At 31.0% G+C, this 24,561-nt stretch overlaps 3 protein-coding genes across 4 annotated transcripts; 2 read left to right on the forward strand and 1 right to left on the reverse strand.

Annotated features, from left to right (window-relative positions):
- Window positions 1-291: 291 nt before the first annotated feature.
- LOC11443202 (protein SRC2) lies at window positions 292-717 on the forward strand. The gene has a single exon (XM_003594850.1). The coding sequence runs from the start codon at window positions 292-294 to the stop codon at window positions 715-717; it is 426 nt and encodes a 141-aa protein (XP_003594898.1).
- Window positions 718-11,922: 11,205 nt separating this feature from the next.
- On the forward strand, window positions 11,923-12,438 carry LOC120578300 (protein SRC2). Its single transcript, XM_039830968.1, has one exon. The coding sequence runs from the start codon at window positions 11,923-11,925 to the stop codon at window positions 12,436-12,438; it is 516 nt and encodes a 171-aa protein (XP_039686902.1).
- Window positions 12,439-15,505: 3,067 nt separating this feature from the next.
- Window positions 15,506-19,547, reverse strand: LOC11441122 (D-aminoacyl-tRNA deacylase). Of its 2 annotated transcripts, XR_005644096.1 has the most exons (7): window positions 19,252-19,547; window positions 19,058-19,155; window positions 18,247-18,387; window positions 16,432-16,457; window positions 16,289-16,344; window positions 16,118-16,211; window positions 15,506-16,035 (listed from the first exon to the last, which is right to left on the reverse strand). XR_005644096.1 is itself a non-coding variant. In XM_039830459.1 (6 exons), the coding sequence occupies exons 1-6, from the start codon at window positions 19,524-19,526 to the stop codon at window positions 16,184-16,186; spliced, it is 624 nt and encodes a 207-aa protein (XP_039686393.1). In that variant the 5' UTR covers window positions 19,527-19,547; the 3' UTR covers window positions 15,506-16,183. The 2 variants fall into 2 exon arrangements, 1 of the variants encoding a protein (XP_039686393.1); XM_039830459.1 differs by having other exon boundaries at window positions 15,506-16,211.
- Window positions 19,548-24,561: the final 5,014 nt, after the last annotated feature.

Below are 24,561 nucleotides of genomic sequence, written 5' to 3' on the forward strand. Positions count from 1 at the left end.
ATGATAAAGGTTTTGTGAAGAGTTGAAAGTAAGATGAGTAACAAAAATTGTGGTGAATTAAAGAGAGAGTATAACATGAAGAAAAAGAAAAACTCCAAAAGATAATTAACTGATTTTCTAAATTTTTGGAGAATTAGTTTTAAAGGGTTTCCAATATAAGTAGACTCTGAACATCCAACACACACAAATCATTCATCAAAACCCTAGATAGAGAAAAGTAATGCAAAAACCCTAGAAAAAACAACACAAAATCTCTCTTTCTAATTTTAATCGATCTCTCTCTGTTGCATGATGACCACCGTGTACAGAACCTTAGAACTCAACATGATTTCCGCAAAAGATCTCAAAGATGTTAATATTTTCCCACAAATATCTGTATACGCCATTGTTTCAATCCTCGGTGACCCACTCGACCCACAAATCACCACCCACATCCACTGTCACGCTAGAAGAAACGCTACATGGAACATCCCCATCAAGTTCGCCGTCAAGGAATCTCTCGTCTACCATAATCGTCTCTCTCTCGAAATCAAACTCATTTCCTATCGAAAATTCCTCCCACGCAGTACCATTGGCAAGGTCCGTATCCCTCTCTTGGGACTTCTTGATAACTCTGCCTATGCCGGTCATCCATTCAGTTATCAAGTTAGGAAAAAACGCTCTGGGAAATCCAAGGGTACCATAAACCTCTCTTACAAATTATGTGACAAAGAATGATGACTTTTTTATTGGATGGTTCTGATGATTATTATACTGATTTTGATTATTTTTTTATATTTTAATCAATTACCATATTTAGTGGAATAAGGAGGATTATTTTTTTGAGACATTAGTGGAATAAGGATTGCTGTTTTTGTTAGTTTTTTATTTTTTTTATATTATTTTTATTTTGAGGATGCCTTTCAAATTGAAGCCGGCCTAAATCAGGAATTGGGTGACATAACATATACCTTCATCATACCTCCAAATACACCATCTGTATAACAAAATCAAAAGGATCTTAAAAATATGAATGAGAATAATGAGAATGTAACTGAATTTTTAAAGGAATCAACAAAAAACATCACAATTACAGGTGAAACCTCTTAGTTAGGTAGCGTTTATGGTGGGAAAATTGCTTTTCATAAACAATGGTGGCCATTACACTATATATTGGTGACCTATTTTTTATTGAATTGAACAGCCAAATTTTTATTATTCATATATAAAGAAAACACCCCTTTTAGCTTTTTTGGACCGGCTTTTTTCTTTTAAAACCCCTCAATTTTCCAATACATGTAACAAATAGTTAACAATAAATTTAAGGCTCTGTTTGGTAAAAATAAGTTATAAGCTAGCTGATAGCTGAAAAGCTAGCTGATAGCTGAAAAGCTAGCTGATGACTGATAGCTGATAGCTTATAGCTGAAAAGTTCGCTTATTAAAAATAATATGTTTGATAAAATTAGCTGTTGAAGTGACTGATTAATATAAAATGATATAAAAGGACTTTTTTTCCATAAATTATACATATAATAATTTTTACTTAATGTATTTATTTTTAATTATTTAAATTTATTTTTAATTATTTTCATCTCTAAAATGATAAATGTACTTTATAAATTCAATTTGACATTTTTGATTGAACAATTTTTTTTTTTTTGATGAATTTTATTTAACTAAAATTGCTTTACTATTATCTATTGTAAATTAAAAAAAAAAAAAAAGTGAACAACAAATACATAGCGTGAGATGACATAAAAAAACGTTCCCTAAAAAAAGTGATATATAATGTCCACTAAAAGAAATTGATATCAAACGTGGGTAGTTTTGTTTATTAAAAATAATAAAATTAAATTGATAGGATTAAAATTGAAAGAAGGTATAAAAAGTTAAAAGCTATAAGCTCAAAAGTTACTTGAAATAGTTTTTCAAAAAACGTTATAAGTTAATAAAAAAAAGTTTTTACCAAACACGTCTCATTCTATTAAAACAAGCTTATAAGCTAGCCCAAGAAGCTATAAGCTAACTTATTTGTGTTACCAAACATAAATATTAAAAAAAAAATAACAAACAAGGTATGATTATATATAAGTCTGGTTTTTTTTTTTTCTTTATCATTTAAAAAGTGTAACAAACTAGATAGGTATATTTATACATACTTTTACGTTATCCCAATTATACCCTTAAACAACTTTTTATATAATAAAGATTATTGTTGGTGTCGATAAAAAAAGTATCCAGATTATTTTATTTTTTTGTTATATTTTTTGTGTCATTGAAATAGATAATCATGATAGTTTGGTTTGTTATAACTTGAAAGCAACAAAGATTTATGTTTTTAGTTTTAATCAAAATCAAAGTATCATAAAAAAACACCGCTCATAATTTTCAAACGTTAGCGTAATAAAAAGAGCGGAAAGACGGGCACGTGGATGCTCGTCTTTTCGATAGTTATATAAAAAATAAAATAAATAAAATAAATAAAAAAACAATAACATTACACTAGAAAACTGGCAGCAGAGAGATCTTGTCGTATCTGCTGTTGAACAAACGATGATTTCAACCATGAGTTTGTCACTCTGTTGCTGCATTTTTCCTTCCTATTACCACTAACATTACCTTCAAAATGATTTCTTTTTCAAGATGGGAAGATGATGGCCATGGCATTTTCCAAATCATTCTTGTGATCATTGTTGTCAAAATCATGATTTAAATCCTAAAATTCAGGATTTTGTAACTTTATTCATCTTCAATGATTCAAATCCATGTTATAATTCCAAAATAGGAAAAATCCAAGTAAAATGGCATCAAAATTAGCTCATTGTGCCTTCAGCCACCGAAAAGATTGAATTTTAATTTTGTCAAGTAGATGTTGCAAAGTGTCCTCTTTTTGCTTAAAAATTCGAGCATTCCTTTCTCGCCAAATAACCCAAACAGTAGATAGGCAAATCAATATAATAACTGAGATAATATATTTTGAAAAACTTCCCAAAGCACCAAACTGAATCAAATGGTCGAAACACATGCAAAATAATTACAAAGAATAAATAGATGATTCGCATCCTCCAGTTTGGCACACCATCCCACACAAAGCTATGTGTTAGCCATAATCACCCCTCCTGATTAAATTATCAATCGTAAGGATATGATTACGAAGAACATGTCATTTAAAGATGCTTACTTTCAAGGAACCTCTTTATGCTAGATGGTATTATTATTTTTAGTTGTAATGTTGTCATTCGTTGAGAGCAAGAAATTATACGAACTTTTAACATTGTATATTTAATAATCTAAGCAAAAGGAGGTGTAGACAGTAAGACTGGGTAGTTACAAGAGAATAGTAACCAAATGAGAGGTGCAAATAGTAAGCCCCTTAAAAAGATTAAGTGAGAAACAAACCTGATTGGTAGTTATAAATAGAGGAGAGCATTAGAGAATTAGGGTTACTGAGAAAGAACATAAGTCATAAAGCTAAAGAGGAAAACTAGGGTTAAGAGGAAATGAGGTGAAGGAGGCAATGAGAGAAGAAGAGCTTAGAGAGAGATTCAACGGTAGGAATTCATCAATTCGACAAACTAGAGGTAAGAGAGGAGTTTTATTCACAATAAGGGTTGTATGTTCATGTGGATAGTGAGGAGTTCTTATCTTCGATGTTCTACATATTCTTATAATGAATTCTTGATATATTTGATCTCTTTGTGTTGATATAATTGTGAATATGACAGTATGAATTTATGAGTTAATTACAATTCTATGAACCTTGGTGTTGTAATAATGGTGAATGTTGGTGATGAACTAATTATGGTGAGAATTGTTGATGTGATTGGGGTTGTGAAAGGAAAACTAAAATTGTGAGACCAATGATTAGATAATTTGATTAGAGAATTAATCATGAGAGTAGATGTTGTGATTAGGCATAATTAGATGAGAATTAATGTGTATATAGGATGAAGGAGAAGGATTGAAATAATTAGGTGTTTTCTTCTTCTCTTCACAACCCTAGTTCCTCCTTTGCCTCTTCTCTCAATTCGGCTTTTTTGTTCTACAACCTAATTCCCTTATGACTTTTTTCTATTTATAATCACTAATTGAACTTGGTTTTCTCATAACTTTTAACAAGTTTACTCTCCACACCCCAGTTTGGTTACTAATTCTATTGTAACTATTTAGCTCCACTATTTACACATCCTTCTATTTATTTAATTAAAACACTACTTAAATTACTTACTTAAACCTCTCTTTTACTAATACACCTTTATTCTCTCATATTTGCTAAATAATATCCCTTTCTCATTATTTTCTCATAATCTCATATTTTTCAACAACTAACCAACCCATATATTCGCTCAATACCCACAATCCAGCAACTTTTATTGGAAACACCAAACAAGCAATTTCCTAATACTAATAAATTAATATTGAAAAATTGGGGTGTTACAACACTCACCCTCTAGTTGCGGGTTGGACGTATGTGCATTTATGTGGTACAGATACACAAGATGATAAACCTTAGATGATGCGAGCTTGGAGCACGACGAGAAATCTTTCTCGTCACTTTTATTTTTCTTAGGAGTGTATTTTAGGTCAATGCTATGATTTGTAACACTGGAAATTTGGGTTTATTTTATTTTCAAGACTTTGATGTCGAGATTCTTTTTTTTGAAATAAGTTTATTTATAGAAATGATTTGTCTAAACTTTGAATTTAATTCCGTCGTACTGTTTTTAATTGAAATGAAGTGTATTTATGATGAGAAAAATATTTTTGGGAATTGGATGTTACATATTTAATGTTTCACAACTTTCTACAAGGGTGTGTCTGTAAAATATTTAAAAAGTTACAACAATTAAGATCGTCTTCAACATTTAAGACTCATTACCTATTAAGTACCTCCATTGTGGAGAAAAAGTTTCGCGGTCTTATAAGACCTAGGGTCTCACTTAAGACTCCAATCTTAAATGGGATCCACACTCTTTTAATATTGGCTTAATACATGCTTTGGTCTCTTAACTTATTTTTGGATTTGATTTTGATCCCTTAACTATAAAATGTCTCAATTTGGTCCCTTATCTCTACTTCTGTCAATCAAGTTAGTCCTTTCCGTTAATTTTTTTACAAAATTCGTTAACCTTTGCCACGTGTCATTTGTGATTGGTGATCAAGGGCTGAATTTTAAAAACACACACAAGGATACAATAGACTCACAACATATGATAATTTTTATTATCATTTTCTTTTGTCTTGAATTTCTTATCTTAAAATTAAAAATCATCAACAATCTTCATCTTCTTACCTTATACCCACAACAAAACAAAAACTCAGCAACACATACCCAGAAATAAAGATAGAAACAAAAATAAATCTAAAAAAATTGTATAATTTAATAAAACATTTCTCCCTCACACTCTCTCTCTAAAAAAACCAGATCTCTTTTCTTCTCTCTCGCTCCCTCTTTTGCAATGAACATTCTGCAAAAAAAAAAAAAAAAACACCCCTATAAATACAACTTTGGAAAGGTTCTTGTTGCTGCTAATTGGTATGAAGAAATTGTTGTTGTTGATGAAGATATAGAAAGAAGGTTGTTAAATTTATAGTCTGTTTTGAGTCCATTGTATCTTGTGTGTGCTTTTCAAATCTAACCCTTGATCACCAATCATAAATGACATGTGGCAAGAGTTAACGGTTTTTGTAAAAAAATTAACGGAGAGGACTAACTTGATTGACGGAAGTATAGATAAGGGACCAAATTGAGACGTTTTATAGTTATTGGACCAAAATGTAATTCAAAAATAAGTTAAGGGACAAAGCATGTATTAAGCCTTTAATATTAAAAAATTTAAATATGATGATAATGGTGGATCCCATTTAAAAATTTGTATGATATGATGTGTTGGAGGGATTGAATACTTATTAGGCACTACTATTAAAAAATTATAAATGAGTAATGTGTACATGTGAGACCCATTTAAGTACCGAAAAATGGGTATCTCCATTGTGGATGCTCTTAATGATTGCATCGATTCTGATGTTTTTTTTTTCTTCTTTAATAAAGACTGAAAGAGTATATGCAATTTATATTAAATACATAATTTTATAATAATAAATACTCTCTCCATCCCAAATTATATGTCGCTTTGAGAGGAAAAAAATTATCCTAGATTATATGTCGTTTTACAATACCAAAAAAACATTAATGTTACTTTTCATATTACTATCCTTAGCTATTTATTACTCTATCTTCTTTCAATTCTTTCATTTCTCTTTCTCATACCATTTTTTAAGGAGAAATTTGTAAAACAACTCATAATATCTCTTTCTCATACAAAATTAATGACATTTTTTAATGCATATGAAATGATCGAAGTGTTGTACAATTTGGGATGGAAGGAGTAGTTGTTTTCAATATAAAAAAAAAAAAAAAAAAAAAGACCATTTATAGTTGTCTTAATCTTTGCAATATTGCATAAGGAGAAATGATATTTGAACATCCATTTTATGACAATTTTTGTGACAACTTTCTCTTTCATATTCACATTACTTTTTACTTTATCTCTCTATTGCTTTGATTTTCGTGCAAATACCTACTTTTTCTTTGTAAATTATGGTTATCATAAAAGTTATCAACCAAATGGATGTTCAAATAACACTCCTCTTGCATAAGATAGACAATCTATTTTGTTTGACTCTCATATTGTAATATACAACTCCAAATAGACAAATGGAGTAATACTAGGATTGCACGTAAAAAAGCAAAATTCTTGTAATTAATTAAAAATAAACTATAGAAAAGGAAAATTGAAAAAGAATCTATTTAAATATTACATGGATTTTATTTAACCACCTAAAAAAGAATATTATTTGATGTTCCCCTTTATATAAAGAAGATTTATACACGCTCAAACACGTGTGTGCGCGCACGCGTGTATACGTGTGCCTATACATAATTGTACTATAAATCAGTCAAATAACCCTTCCAAGACCAATCACATATACCTCTCAAGTTCAACAACTCAACTCTGAAATCACTGTTATGGAACGACATTCAGAGGTTAGTTTCTCACTCTCACTCTCTTTTATTTATTCGTTTTTCCTTCTTTCTGAAACTATAGGCTGATTACACAAAAAGTAATTTGGTTTGGGTGTGCAAATGTCTAGTCAAGTCAAGTCAAGTGCGAATGTGAAGCATAAAAGCATTTTGTAACGGTCAGTAAATTCACGGAGTGATGCATCTCTAATTGATCGATTAAGATCTTAAGATTACAATTTAATAATCGATATTTTTTAGAATTACAAAATAAATCTTAAATTTACTTTTTTTTTTAACCATCTGATCAAGATCTGACGGCCATTAATTTTGTGCTTGCAAAAAAACACGACGGCATAGAATCAAATTTTGTGAGAGAATGAGTTTTTTTTTTTTTTTATTTGAACCGTTGAAGGGGTTATATTAATAGGAAAATGTTTTTTTAACTTGAAATTGAGTATATTGTAAGAAGAAAAAAACTTTGCCTCTTGCTTGTAATGGTTCTTCTCTTCTCTTCTCTTTTCTTTTTTTAGGTTTTTGACAACCCATTTAGGTTCTTCTTGTTTCTGTCAAAACTTTTCAACAATTACTCATTTTCTTTTGAAAGATTTTCAACAATTACGGATTAGTTTTATCATACTCTCTCCGATCTTATTTATAAGAGACATTTGAAGCAACAAAAGTTGATGTATCTAGTCTAAATTTTGAACTACATACTTTAACTTTTGTTCACCCAAACATCTCTTATAAATAGGACTGGATGAAATAATTTTTTTTTTTTTTGATGAAATAATTTATTATGATCAACACAATTATTGCAAGTAAGAACTTATTTTCATTTCATAATAAGAAAAAACTTATGTTATGATGATCAATCCTCTAACCTATAAATCATTTAACATGCAGGAAAATAGCCCTTGTCCCCCGGTGCCGCGGTTCGGGGAATGGGATCAGAAGGGCCCAATACGAGATTATTCAATGGATTTTTCGAAAATCCAAGAAGCAAGAAAGCAACTTAAGAGTCTTGGTAATGAGGAGGAACTCAAGGCTTCATTTCGACACATTCAGCGTCAACGCACTGAGCACGACGCTTCTCCAACTGTAAGATTTTTGGTTACCTTTGTCATTAGATATTTCATCCATCTTCTAATGTGTAACGAATGCACAATTTTGATCTTTAATTATTTATTACCAAAAATTATAAAAATTTTGTCTTTGTAAAAAAAAAAATTAAAAATATCCCTGCAAATTTTTTTGTTTTAAAAAGGTCCCTGGCCCCACTTTTTGCTGACATGGGATGGCTTTGGCCACGGGGCAGTTGCTGACTGTGCAACTTTTGTCATGTGGCCCTGACGTGGCAGTCCACGTCATTAAAAATTTAATTTTTTTTTAAAAATCTGAAAATTATTTTTAAAAATTAAAAAAACTGAAAATAAATCAAAAAATTCCAATTTTTTTTTTTAAATATGAATAAAAAATTTGCAAATTAGTGTTTTTTAAATCTGGAAATAAACTTTTGAAAAATTATATAATCTCCAAATTTATAACTTTTGAAAATATAATTTTTAGTATTTTCGAAAAAAATGTAATATATAATTTTCAAAATTTTAAAAAAATGAATTTTCGAAAATTTAATTTTCAGTTTTTTTCCGATTTTTTAATTTAAAAAAAAAGAATTTTGAGTTTTTTTAATTAAAAATCAAAAATTTAAATTTCAGTTTTTTTCTAATTTTTAAATTTATTTTCAGATTTTTTTAATTCAGAAATTTGAAAGAAAAAAAAATTAATAATGTGGCATGCCACGTGGCAAAAGTTGCACAGTCAACAACTGCCACGTGGTCAAAACCATACCACTTCAACTGAATAGTGGGGCCAGTGACCTTTTTAAAACAAAAAAATTTACAGGAATGTTTTTAAATTTTTATTTTTTACAAGGACGAAACTCAAAACGCGTCCAAATTACACAGACGAATTGCATATTTAAGGCTATTATTTAAAACCGCTAATTTATGGCTCAATAAGATGAGATGGTTACATTAGTTGTTGTTGATGAATGAGTATTTCTCTTTCTCTTGTGAATCTTTGCTATGGGGAAGTAATACAAATGGATTTAACTGGATTAATGTGAATTAAAATCATTTTCCCTGTTCACAAAATATTGTATTTTTAATTAATTGTTGTCTCTTTACAGAGAAGGAAGAGCTTCCTGAAGTGGTTCAGCTGTTGCATCAAGTTCTGATACTTAAGGGTTACAAGCTTTCATATCTTCTAAAGATCATTGATCGGTTTTATTTTGGTGAATTGGTACAATTTTGCTTTTGAGCTTAGTTGTATTGATTTTCCTTTGTTATTTATAGAATATTAATAAACAATTTCTTTAAACTTCAATCTCCAATGAGGATTCTATGTTATTTTTGTCATATTCAGTGTTAGTTCTTGTCGAAACGTGTGTATTTAATTAGTAGAGTTTTTGTTTGTCGAGATATTTAATTAGAATTAAAGATGAAAAAACTTGTAAATGTTACCTATGGCGAGGGAATTCATGAAAGTAATGCTTATAAGGGGTAATATTTGAGGACATTGTGGTGCCAATGACACGTTATATTGGTCAACTACAATGTGTCAGGTGTCATCTTTAATTACTTAAAAAAATACAAAAAAAAAAAAAAAAAAATCTATATGAAAGAGAGAAGAAAAACACTTATTACATTGTGGTTGGTCAATATTACTTGACATTGTTACATTGAACTATAATGTCTCAAGTGGTACCTATTCAACATATTTTCTCGTTATTGGACCATTACACATGTCTAATCTACCACTTATGGCTACTTATAGTTGTTGTATAAGTCATGTTTATCCCAGTTTAATTACCACATGCCACTTTCTTGATACTCCTCTTAGCCATATAGTTCAACTTCAATGATATTATAAACAAAATTATAGCCCTATATTAAATACATTATTTTATGACAACAATTAGAGTAATAATATTTGTACAACTCACCTAAAAAAATATTTGAACAACTATTTTGTGATAATTTTTGGGACAATCATATTCTTCTTCTCATTTCTTTTAGAACAAAAACAATAGAGAGTGAGTGAAAAAGAGAGTAAAAAACAATAAAAGATGAGAGAGTTGTCCCAAAAATTTACTCAAAATGATAGTACAAATGTCATTTTTATGAACAGGTTTCTTTTGAACATGCTTTCGTTTGTAAGAAACTAATATAAGATGAGATGTTTTATGCTCTTAATTCAATTGGAACTTATTTAACTGCATCGACACCACTAAAATATTTGATAACATATCTATTGTCTAAAGAAAACTTGACGTAATATTAAATCATTTTCACTTCATTCACAAAAGTGGCTACCCAAAAGGGTATCCTTACGAGTCACTCTCCTTCTAAAAAAATACTATCAATGTCTTCACTTATTTACTATAGCATGTTCATTTCGACTTTTTATTTTCCATTGAACCTTATCATGTTGATGTTTAATCATTTAGGTCGGATTATCATCATTAGTGACTCGTTGATCTATACACAATAGTCTCATACTCTCATCCTTTTGCATAAGCTTAAGACTTTTTCTATATCTAATCCTTTCGTCAAAGGATCTACTAAGTTATCATCATTACATACACATATCTACTCTATTTGCTCCTTTATAGAGAGTTAGAGACTATTTCTCTTGTGTTGTGTTTGCACCTTATCTCTCATCTCTTACCATTGTAGTAATGGTTTTTAACTTTTTCAATAATCGTGGTACGATCGCAGTGGATCAACAAGTTGGCAACGATTTATTCAACAAAGGGATCTCGGCTAGAAAGCATATTAACCAACTACTGCTTTAACAAAGGGGTTTCAGCTAGAAAGCATCTTAACCAACAAAGAGGTCTCCATCTTTCAATACCTATTTTCTCTCCCCTCTAATATATTTTTTTTAAAGCAACTATTAAGAACTTTTCATTTAAAGTTGTTTTTAGATTTTATTTTATTTTTAAAAAAAAACTACAACAAACATATACCATTAAGTTATTTTTTTATTAAAAAAATGATTTATTTCTTTTTTTTTTAACAAACGGCATCATAGAGGCTATTTGTTACGAATTAAAATAAATTTTGACATGTAATAATTTAGAGATTTATTAAAAAAAAAATCAGAATCTATTTTGTATTTGTTTATCGAAATAAAAATCATTTTAAAAAAAATAATAATTTAGTTTGTTTGGATACAATTGATTTTTTTTTTGTTACTCCATCAGTTCCTTTCAAGTGTCGTTTGAGTACAGATTTAGCGTTTTTTTTTAATAAAATTAATTAATGTTATCTATTCAGTTGGTAACATTAATGTTATCTATTCAGTTGTTACAAAAAGAAAGGGTAAAAATAATTGAGTTGTCAAATGATTAATATATATAGCATAATTGTGTTTTTGTTGATAATTACCTCTCAAAAAATTTAGAGAAAGACAATTATCTGATTTTCTAAAATTTTGGAGAATTGGTTTTACAGGGTTTGAGAATGTCCGCAATCTCCAATGCTACATTCCATCATATTTGCTAGCAGCACAATAGTGAGTGATATAACAGGAAACTTCTATTCTTGAAAAAGGAAGGAGTGAGTGTATAAGATCAGGATTTGGAATGTTAAATTACCAACGAGATAGGAATAATACTTGAATACTCAAATTGTAAAGCAGATACTGCTTGTAAATAATAAAACAGGTACCTACTTCCCCTAAACCTGGAGGTTTCCTATACAATTATCTTCTCCTTCCAACTCTCACGTTATAAATACACTATGAAAATCCAACAACCACACACAAATCAAAACCCTAAAAAGAAATATTCCAAAAACCCTAGAAAGAACACACAAAATCTCTCTTTTATTCCTCTCTCTTTGTTGCATGATGACCACGGTGTACAGAACCTTAGAACTCGACATTATTTCCGCAAAAGATCTAAAAGATGTTAATCTTTTCTCCCAGATGTCCGTATACGCCATTGTTTCAATCCTCGGCGACCCACTCAACCCACAAATCACCACCACCCACATCCACCGTCATGCTGGAAGAAACCCCACATGGAACATCCCGGTCAAGTTCGCTGTCAACGAATCTCTCGCTTACTATAATCGTCTCTCTCTTGAAGTCAAACTCATCTCCTATCGAAAATTCCTCCCATGCAGTACCATTGGCAAGGTCCGTATCCCTCTCAAGGGACTTCTTGATAACCCTGCCAATGCCGGTTTCCAACTCAGTTATCAGGTTAGGAAAAAACGCTCTCGGAAATCCAAGGGTACCTTAAACCTCTCCTACAAATTTGGTGATCGTTTTTATGCTCAGGTGACAACAAATGTGATAAAGAATGATGGCCTTTTTATTGGAATGGCTTTATGTCTTGCGATGTTCATCATTCTTGCATAAGATGATGCCTTTGGTTTTGATGATTATTTTATATTGATTTTAATTATTTTTTTATATTTTAATCGACTACCATATTTAGTGGAATAATGGTTATATTTTTGAACTTTTTTTTGTCGGCCCGGTGTAGAATTCACCTTTTCATGGTGAATAAGTGGGGTGTTTGGGGTTCGAACCTCAACCCCAATCTATAATCATACATGTCCCTCCCAAGGCTTGGGAGGGACATATTTTTGAGCTTTTATTAGTGAAATAAGATTGCTGTTTTTGTTAAGTTTTTTATTTTTTATTTTATTTTGAGGATGCCTTTCGAATTGACTCTAACCTTCATGATCATAGCCCCAAATACACCATCTGCGTAACAAAATCAAAAGGATCTTAAAAATATGAATGAGAATAAATCTGAATTTTTAATGAATCAACACAAAACATCACAATTGCAAGTGAGACTTCTTAGATTGGTGGCCATTTTTTATTGAACAACCAAATTTTTATTATTCAACATCATATATATAAAAAAATAAATAAAATAAAAAACAATAACATTACACTATAAAACTGGTAACATAGACACCCTGTCGAATTTGCTGTTGTACAAACGATTATTTCAACCATGAGCTTGTCACTCTAATGCTGCATTTTTCCTTCCTAATTACCACTAACATTACCTTCAAAATGATTTTTTTTTCAAGATGACCATGGCATTTTTAAATCATTTTTGTGATGATGAAAATGTAGTTTGTCTTTTTTTATGTGTAATCCTTTTTCGTGTTGCCCTGGAGATCTGAGGAAAAAAAAATTTGTTTCAGTCATGTTTGCCTAATATTAAGAATTAAATATCTTTTGACAAACCTAATATGATTTTTTTTCTTCTACGGGCCAAGTGATCAACAAATGCTTAAATAAACACACATAAGATGGAGAAATATGGTGATTCGGGTTTGAACCTGGATTTTACGTAAACATTATCACAATCGAAGCACTAAGTTGTAACATCGGAAACTAATATTAATATTAAGACCTAATACTGCCTTTTTGTGTTTATTTTGATTTTTACTTCATTTATCATTCAGGCAAAATGTGTTTAACAATTTATTTTACACTATACAACTATTAATCTATTAATCATTTTTTTGTTTAACATATTAATAAATTACTTATTAATTAAAAAAATATTTGATCAAAATTTTGAGTTGATTAATTATTTCGAGTCTAGCCATTGTTCGTTCGATGTAGTTCGTTTTGAAGTCTCATTATTCTCGTTATTGACCAGGTAATTAAGTTGTATCTCTCTCTATGAGAAGCGACTCTCTATCCCCGTGAAAAGAAAACCCTAGTTTTTCACACACAGCAACTCATTTTTTTCACATCAGTTTATACAAAACACTTGTTTCACACAACAACTTGTTTTGAACCAGACAAACAGCCTGTTTTCACATCAGTTTTCTCACAGCAGCAAGCCAACAATTTCCATCAAAATTCAACTCATGATACTATCTTTGAACCATACAAACATCCCATTTCAACAAACCCATGGATTGTTTTGAACGGTTAACGCTAGAAGAGGAGATCACGGTGGAAGCAACATCAGATGTAGAGTAGAGGTTGACGAGCAAATGGAGACAACGCTGTGTTTGGTAGGGCGGGTTCTTAACAACAAAACAATAAGATCACACATGGTACAAGAGAAGATGAAGAAAGTTTGGTTTCCGGTAAAGGGAGTTACTACGCGAACGGTGGACGACGGAGTATTCCTATATCAAAGATGAGCTGCAAGTTATGTTTTAAATTTGACCATCTTTTTTCTTAAGCTGGTGGAGCTTTTGCTCTAAGTTATGTTTTAGATGAGCTACAACATTTTTTTGACGGATAGATGAGCTACAAAACAACATAGCATATTGAACTTGTTTCTGATTTGCAGTTTGTTTCTTTCAGGGTGTGATCCTTTTAGGATGACAAAGACGCATGTTGGGTGTTTTAAGATGAATTGTTATTCATTCAAAGTGTAAACCATATATTAATTTAAGAAATGAATGAATTCATTAGCTCAGTATCACTGTTAAACAACTGTGTTGCTTAGGAAAATACTCATGTTAAAATTTCACACGACTTTGTCATGTGAAATTCGGGTCTAGTTTCCTTCTCATGCATATGAATTAAATGAGACCCTATAGGTATTTATACATATTTTTAGACAGATAAACAAAAATTTCACATGACAATATAATATGAAAGTTTGAAGAAATTATTTCCATTGATAAGTTTTACATGCGGAATTTTCTGTTATTTTGCAGAAGGTTTATAATCCTTCTATCATCAAATTTATCTGTGTTTTGATTGAGATTTCTCTGTTTATTTTTATCATTAGATAATCAAAACCTATTATAATTGTTTATGAAGATGATGATGCGAGGGATTTCCAAATTAATTAAAATCATATGACACACATTGGATGAGTCTAATTTTAGAAATCGTCAAAATTAGGGGACAAAAATTGCTGATTAAAAAGAGGGAGATCATATTCCAAAAATTATTAAAACAAGGGGACCAAATCTACAATTAAGCATTTGTTTAACTACACCAAATTAATAGATAATGTGGTCAAACTACTACTGAGGTAAAATAACAGTTTAATAATAAACCTTAGCGTAGAAATTTCTCCGACCAGAAACTTGGCTCTAGTTGTTTCTTTAATTTGACATTAAAAGAATGGGATTGTTGCTTATATTTTTCAGTCGAATTCTCCAAGCCTCCTCCACTCAGACGACCATAAGTGTTTACTTGTGTATATCAAATGCACATAATATATTAATTAACTTTAGGAACTGAGAACATCAACTACGAAGGAAAAATAATTTTTGCATGAAAAACAAGGAACTTCCCTTTGAATACTGACTACAAAAGATTTGGTTTTGAACTATGTTCTCACATTCTATTATTTTTACTGTTCTAGATATATAAAGCAACTAAGTGAGGGGGATTGTGGAGGTGCTGCTGTGAAGAATACAACAGAACAGTGGAACTGTTGAGCTTCATAAATGGAACTATGATACCACTGAAGTTTACATGGTTGAAGGAAGATGAGATAAAGAGAGAACTCTTTATCACAAAATCAGAATTCATTTCCAATATATGAGCAATCTGACACAAGGGCAGTGTATATATAGCATTGCAATTACAACAATTTCTCTTATTTTTTATCCATCTATCTGACTAATTATAAATCTTTATAAGTCGCACAACGAGACCACAAAGAGCAGTGATTGTGACTATGATCAAGCATTTCAAATAAAACAAGTACAATAAAACCTTCCATGGAAAGTAGGAACAACCAAAACATCATTCCAAACTTGGTTGAACATTAAATATTCTGAGAGTTAACAGGCTATCTGTGTAACACAGCATACGATCAATAGACCATCAGACAGGGTATCAGACAACTATCCAGATTAGACAGTGCTGTTGATCCAAATAAGGATGATATTTAAAAAATTATAAAGGCACCCTTTTCTCTGGTTTACCAAGGGCACCCAAATTATAAGGACCGGCACTGTTCGCAGCTCCCAAAACGGAAAAGGCCGAACATAATCATTCATTGAGCTGAATAGTGTTATGAAATGATAAAGTTGCTACATCCGAAAGAATGAGCTTCAGGTAGAATATAACAAAAATAATGCCTTACATTTGGTCTTGTTGACAAAAGGTTCAAAATTCAAATTCATGCTCATTATGACGGATCAACCTCCAATCATGATTCAGCTGCGTCAATTGTATTTCTGAATGATTTGAATTGTCAATGAGATTCTCATAACATAAAAGACACATTTTTTCAAAATTACTATCGTCAACTCACTTGGGTGACTGTGAATCAAGCTGCATGGTAACCGGTCCGTCATTAACCAAACTTACCTGCTCATGAGCACAAGTGTGAGGCATGTCAACATAGGAAGTGTTAAATGTTCTCAACAAAATATGCAGCAATTACATAACTTATACCTTCATCTTAGCTCCAAATACACCATCTGCGAAGAAAAAAAATCAAAAGGATCTTTTAACAATACAAATAAGAATATAAATTAATTTTAAAATGAATCAACACAAAACAACACAGAGCTGAGACTACATGGATAATCTATATCAACAAGATTTACAAAACAACTAATGCATTTCCAACTATAGGGTATTAAAAAAAATTGAGCAGTCGTAAAAAATTTGTAATCATAGTTCTCAAATTGTGATTATATAATCTGACTGGTAATCAACCGAAAATGCTTGGTTGTAACATCATTAATAAAGACATCGTAAATTGAACACCAAACAAATTTGGAATCAACAATAACTTGATTTCATAGAGAGCAAGGAAAGATTTCCCTGCTGTTTGTCTTTGTTGTTGTTGACCACAATAGATAATTTGCTAGTTTTATTCATTACCCCATTGTATACAACATGCCTCAGTTCTCTTTTGAAGAGTTAAAAGATTTGACAGCAGTTTCCCAAATACCCTGCATAGGTGTGTGATATGTCCTATACAAGACACGACTGTTTTAAACCATCCACTCCAGGTCATATTCCACCAGGGTCTAGCGCAAGTGGTCGGTACTCAGTGTGTTGTGTGTGTATGAGTGTTTTAAACCCTGAGGTACCGAGTTTGATTCCTATTAATAAAAACAGGAAAAATCTCTAACTTGAAAATTATGAATCAATTTAGAGGTAAATAAGAAGGTTCCCGGTCCAACTCGCAATATGATGATGATCATACAGTGCAATCCATGGCATAATATAAGTTCTTACAAAATTGAATACTTATTCAATTACAATCCTAATTTTCACACACCCGCTTTCGTTCACATCACTCTTCCACCTTTTATCTCTCTCAATTATATCTCTCATTTTCTCGGATCCTTTCTTTGGCATAAGAAAGAATTCCCAAAACTTGACATAATTGAATAATCAAAAGAATAATTCTATATAGAATAAAACTTTATCAACAGAATTGAGAAAAAAAATAGAATTCTTCGAGTATTTTTCAGGTATTATCAATTGAATGGAAATGATAAAATTCAACAAGATAATCTCATGCAGAAGGCTAATACCCCAAAGGAGCACTCTCCTTTTACATCACACTGGAGTTTAGAGCACTCTCTAGTTTACAAACTTCAACAAAATGAATTCCTAACTTCCATTGGGAGGGGTTTGGCCCTATTTATAGCAGATAGGACCAGAATACAAACAAAGTTGATAAACACAGAATAACTACTATCCTCTGACTAACAAGCCTGACAAACAAAACTAACCAATAACCAACTTTACTACTTTCTGATTTACAACCTTCCCAACTATTACAAGTCCTACCAACACACCATAAAGATTGTGAGAGAATAAATAATTATAACATGTTTCTGTAATACATGAATGGAAAATAATGCATTGTTATACCTAGTTATTCAAAGAGTAGTCATTGCATCAATTCAATGATGTCTCTATCCTTGTTACGTATATTTTATTAAAGCCTTGAATGGATAAACAACAAAATAAGCGCTTATAGCGTAACTTCTTATCATATAAGTGCATATGTATAAGTAATTTTCTATATCAAAAGATAAAATAAATTCCAACTGTTTGCATGTAGGTTATAAGTTTCTTTTATAAGCTATTCTGAAGAGCTTATGAAAAAAGCTGAAAACGGATTATGGGCATATCATAAGCTCTCCCAAACAATCTCACAAGTACTTACATCACTAAATAAGTTCAAATAAGTTGATACCCGTAATAAGAGAAATAGAAATTGAAGCAGAAACATAGATAACATACCTTTGAGTGCATCAGAATTATAGGCATTCCTAAACCTGTCCACTAAAGAAGCATAGAAGGGTTTGGCTCTTTGAGGTGCCATTGCGACATGAAAATCTGGCTTGTTACCCTTCAAGAATCCATACAACGTAAATTGACTAACTGTTACAAGCCCATAATCAAATAATATCAGACATCTTTGGGTAAACAACTTAATTAAATGCTTACGCTTAATTAAGGGTTCATCATACAAGTGTTTCTTGATAACCTATTTCTATAACAATATATAAAATAAAATAAAATCTTTTTTTTTTTTGTTAACCCTTTAGTTCCTAAGAAAAAGGGCCCTGGTAATCCAAAGTTCGACCAGGAGGTGAGTAAAGCCTAGCCAAGAATTGTTCCAACAGAAATTGAACTTGGGTTTTTCTGCACGATTTGTCCTAGGGGGAGCTCATTAACCACTTGAGCTTAATCACATGATTTAAAATCATTTTTATATAAACTATAAGTTGTTTCCCCAGACTATCTTGAAATTTTCAGGAAATAAGTCGAAAGCAGCTTAAGAACACGTTTAAGTTATTTCGTAAGCTCTTACAAACAGTTTCACAAGTGTCAATGTCAGAGTAAACAAGGTCAAATAAGTCTATTCAAATCTATGAAGCACAGACACCGGAGACGAAACAATGAAAATGACATAATCATCTAATGTATCGGAGATCGGATGCATTTTCAACAAAGATTCGAATACACACCTACTAAAATGCAACTAAAAGGAATTACTAAACTATATAAAAAAAATCAATTTATAAAGTTTTGTGGTTGCATAGTTTACCAAGTAAAACTTGATAATTTTTTTGCATAACACTATGGTCCCACGCTTTGCCAGTATCTTCATTTGTGAATAGCCTCATGTTCAACACCTTCCGACATCTGTTAAATTAAACAAGTAAATAAAATGAAGAAGAAGAAAAAAACTTATTTTCCATTAATTAAGTTAAAATTCGTTAAAGAGAAATAGAAGAGTACATGTAATCGGCGTCGGCATCGGAATCGGAATCATGAATTCCGACGAGAACGAGAAGACCGGGGCCAATCTCCGATACGATACGGCCATCGACTTCGACGGATGCAGAGGCCACGCGCTGAACCACCGCACGCATTGCTCGTACTGTCACTGCTTTTGAAATTCTCTTCTTGCTATTGGTGTTGTTAACTATTGTTGTTCTGCTTCTGTTCTTGTTGTTTAAGCCTGTGTGGCAAAATCTGTGCGGCCACAAGGATTGTGCTTGCATCATCATCATTCTTCTTTTTCTTTATTTGTTTTATTTTTGAAATTCTTTTCTTTATTAGTTAATTTTATTTTTTTTTCAGCAAATTTTTTTGGAAAGAAAAGAACATAAAGGATTTGTCGGGGTGTTATTGGTGGTGGGTGAGACAAACTAATACGACATTTGACTTGGTATGAATTTTTATTAGAGCAATGATATTTGAATAACCATTTCGTACAATTTATTTGACAACCTTCCTTTTCTCTTTTTTTATTGGTCAAAAACAATGGAGAGAGAAAAAGGAAGAGAGGGAGTAAGAATATAATGTGAGTATGAGAGAGAAAGTTGTCTAAAAATTGTCACAAAGTGGTTGTACAAATATCATTTCTCTTCTTAAATAAAAATGATTCATATGAAAGATGTTGTTTGGATAGTTTAGATTAAAATTGATTTTGAATATGGAAATTAGCAAAGGGCAATAAAAAAAATTATGACAACACCAACCCAATATTAAAAAAAAAAATAGTCTGCATTAAAAAAGAAAAAGTAAAAAAACTCAATAATCAAAAGAAAAAAATTCACACTTATCCAATTTTTGTGTTTCTCCATAACCTTCAATGGTTTTTATGACCCTTCTATCATTCTCCTCCCCACCTCTTCTTAGGGGGGGTGTATTGGATTGGGATTTTAAAAGATTGTTTTAGAAAAAAGAATCTTAAAGATTTTAAAAAACTTTGTGTGATTGTATTGATTTTGATGGATTTTAAAAGACTTTATTGAAAGGACTTTTTACAATCAAGATTTTTAATCAGGATTTTAATGGATTTATAATATAAACTTTTATGATTTCGAAGGATTTCATGAGATTTTAAGATTGAAAGGATTGTATAATTCTTAAGAAAAATTAAATATTACAAGAGTGAATGAGAACAATTATCAAATTGTAATATGGTTAACAACAAAATAACATAATGTTGCCTTCCTTGTTAACGTATAGTAAAATAATAACAACAAAAAATATATGCTAAAAAAACCCAAATAATTATAATAAATTAGAATAGCAAATTGACTTGAAAAAATTTTACACTTATGAATCTGTAATATTAATAGTGAAATGAAATATAATTAGTATGAAATACAATTAGTATTAGTAAGTAACATGCACAACAACATATTTTTTTGACTGGAACATGAACAACAATGAGAAGCAATAATATAAAAACTGGGTGCTGGAAAGAGAAAACAATGAACAACAATGAGAAGCAACTGCATTGTGAATAAGGAGTAATTCCGACGAAGGAATAATAAGAATAGGCTATGAGTGTTGAAAGAGAAAACAAAAATATAGATGTCTCAAAAAGTCTTAAGGTTTTTTGTGAGATTGTTGAATGAGCATGTCATGTGTATTTTTAACTAAAAAGTCTCACAAAATCCATTGTACAAAAGAATCCATTAAAATCTATAAACTTTTGAATACCAATAGACAATTCATAAGTCATGAGAAATCTTAATTGAATACCAACGGATTTTGTTGCCTTAAAAAAAAAATTCATGATTGTCTTAATTGAATACCACAAGATTTGTTTACATTTTATAAAAGTCTTGGTTGAATACCACTAGACTTTTTTATTATAAAAAAATCTTTTAAAATCCCTTGAATTCTCAATTCAATACACCCCCCTTAATTAATATTCATCTTCCATCACACAACTTTTCTTCTCCCTTTTCTCTCAATAGATAAATCCACAACCTCTTCTAAATTAACGATTTTCCTCAACAATTTCCCTTTTCCCCTCTCAAAATTCTCCAATTAAGGATATGGATATGTGTTGTTGTGGATTTCACAGGGGTAAGACAAGATGTTGTGGTTAGGCTTATGAGTTCTGGTAGAGGAACCGGTGACAATGGTTAAGGGCAATTACAGAATAAAAAGATTATAAAAGTAACCCAACAACAAATGAATAATTGATTTTGAGAAGCTAGGATTCTTAGCTTTTGGTAGAATAGAGTTTAGAGGACAGAATTGATTCTTGAAGAGAAAGCCAAACATGTTGACAGAAGACAAAAATCACGTTTATGGGTCTAAACGCAAGTTTGAGGTGCGGAAACGCGGAACCAAACACATGCTTAGAAGGTGTGCATTGGCATCATACATCTAACTGATTTGGACAAAAAAATACCCCTTCTATCTTTTTTAATTGTTATTAAACACATGCCCTCTAATGTAATTTTCATGCCTGGCCCACACCCATATTTTTCTTTCTCTTTCTCTAAAATAACTACACGCGCCGCCCAGTGATGCCAACAAGTCGCAAATCTCTCTGTGCGCCGCACTGTGTTGTCAACGGAAATTCCGGCGGCTATGCCATTTGACGATGGTGCTGAAAGGGAGGGTGGAAGTGTCGGAACTGCAGTCCGGCGTTACGATGCCACGCTTGTTTGGATGTGACGACGGTTTTTTATGACACGGCCAACTATGTTGTTGTGGGAGATTATGAAGATCTTTGGTTTTGGATGGTTCCAATACCATGGGTTTTTTCTTCAGCTTCCCGTTGTAACATACATGGCAGCCGCCGTGAGGGATTTTTTGTTTGTTTTTGGTTGATCTGATTTTTTTCAGAAGGAGAGAGAGTATGGGTGTGGGCCAGGCATGAAATTACATCAGAGGACATATGTTTAATAACAATTAAAAAAGTTAGAAGGGTATTTTTTGTCCAAATCAATTAGGTGTAGGATGCTAATGCACACATTCTAAAATTGAAGTGGGTGTGTATTAGCATTCCATATATATATATATATATATTGTTAATGAATGAATATGAAAATGCATGAGTTGTTATATTAATTAGGTCAAATACCTCTCCGGGTCCTTTAAGTTTCAGGTTTGTTTCAGATAGGTCATGTAAGTTTCTAAGGCTTCAGATAGGTCCTTTAAGTTTCGAGTTTGTTTCGGATAAGTCATTTCTTTCAACCTCCGTTAAGCCAAAGATGTTATGTCTGTTAAGCCAAAGCTGATTTGTTCATTAAGTGGGTGAGGTGGTTCTGTCTGACACTTGGCATCAATTTTACCCCCATCTAGATCAACTTTGGCTTAACGGACAGATCAACTTTGGCTTAACGGATGTTAACAGAAAGAACATTTCCAAAACAAACTCGAAACTTAAAGGACCTATCTGAAACCTTATAAACTTAAAGGATCTATATGAAACAAACATGAAACTTAAAGTACCCGGGAATGTATTTGGCCTATTAATTAATTGATAAAGAAACACATCATTTGATGAATATGTAAAGTAAGTGTACATTCATAGATTATATTAATTAAATTTTGTATTCTTTTATAAAAATAAACAATATTCATTTATGAGTGTAACCTATACGCCTTAATCCAACCACCATGAATGGAACTTCACCTTGTTAAGTGGCATTTGAGAGATTAAGAACCATTTGTTTTAAAAGTCTCGAGGTTACGTTCCTTTTAAATTATCTAAATAGTAGCCAACCAAATTATTTGAAAACATGCACGAGTATCCTTCCTAAAAAGATGAGCTCCACCAAACGGGGAAGCATGCATACCAATATCATAGGGAAGCAAACTATAAATACTAACCATCGTAAAATAGCACACTGGACATTCAAAAAATAAACGCACTACATAAGCAAATGATCGACTGATTCCTCCTTCTCACATCCACCCGAACATAGCAGCATCCCTTGATGAAAAACTCCACATCGAGCCCAGTTATCCTTAATTGGAAGTGTTTTATTAAGCAATATGCACAAAAAAAAATATACACTTTAATGGTCACGATATGAAAGAGATAGGATAAGATATGAAATTGAACAATGATAGGAAAGCATATGAACAATATAAACATGTATCATATCACGTGTTTGATGCACACATAATAACAAACATGATGCCATATATATTACGAGTTTGACGCACTGCATATGAAATTGGATAAGGATAGGAAAAATATGGACAATATAAACATTATATCTTCGAAATCCTCCAAAAAATCCTTGATGAAACCAAAAATTAAATCTTCTGAACATGGACTCTTAAAGTTGTCACAATCTCAAACAACATGTTTGACCTCATCTTTTGAGAAATGACACTCGCGCTTAGATACTTCCACGTTATTAACCTAGAGTCTTAATTCTTAAATAGAAAAATTTTCACACTTAGTTTCACAAGAGGAACCAAAAAAATTATAAAAGTGAGCTAATATCGTTTCACATACATTATTAACATCTTCCACTTAAATATCATTGACCATAATAATACTTTTAATACTAGTATTTTCACGTTTCCTACTTGACATCACCAAGAAATTTTATAATTTACGTCACTATCTTTAAACCATAACTATCTCGATTTTTACCATGAAATACTACAATTGATTTTAGATAAAAATCAGAGCAATTGAGTTGAACCATAGATATCATAATATGTTGATAAGGAGAACAATTTAGCTGAACTTTTTCCTTTTATTTTTTTTGGATAGAAGTTGAACTTTTTTCTTGATATCTTGGACCATGAAGTCTGAAACATGGATAAAAATTAAATAAAGACCGATATATTTTTTTTAGGGAATAAAGGTAAAAAAAAGGTCAAACTCTTTTTTTGGTACAATAAAATAAGGTCAAACTTAAAATAAACCAAAGAACAAAATCACATCATATCATATTTTCTTTAACTTAAAAAATGACATATTTGACCTTAAATATTTTATTTCATATTCCATATATGAGTCAAAGTTAAATATTTCAAAATTTTGCAAAAGTACGGTGGATCAAATATACAAAAAAAAACCAATTAATCGAATTTAAATTATTAACGAACTCTACCAAAGAATGAATCATTCAGAATAATTCTTGGATTTTGATTCTTAAATGAAATAAATGGTTAATGAACTCTAAAAAAAACAAACAATTCACCAATTTAATTTGTAAAGAAAATAAACCTATTTTTGAATTGTCGAAATCTTTTACTCCTTCCGTTTTTAAATATAAGCAAAAATAACTTTTTAAATTCATCCATTTAATGATAAATGTGGTCCAT

Source organism: Medicago truncatula, chromosome 2 (assembly GCF_003473485.1).
Source record: "Medicago truncatula cultivar Jemalong A17 chromosome 2, MtrunA17r5.0-ANR, whole genome shotgun sequence".
NCBI lineage: Eukaryota > Viridiplantae > Streptophyta > Magnoliopsida > Fabales > Fabaceae > Medicago > Medicago truncatula.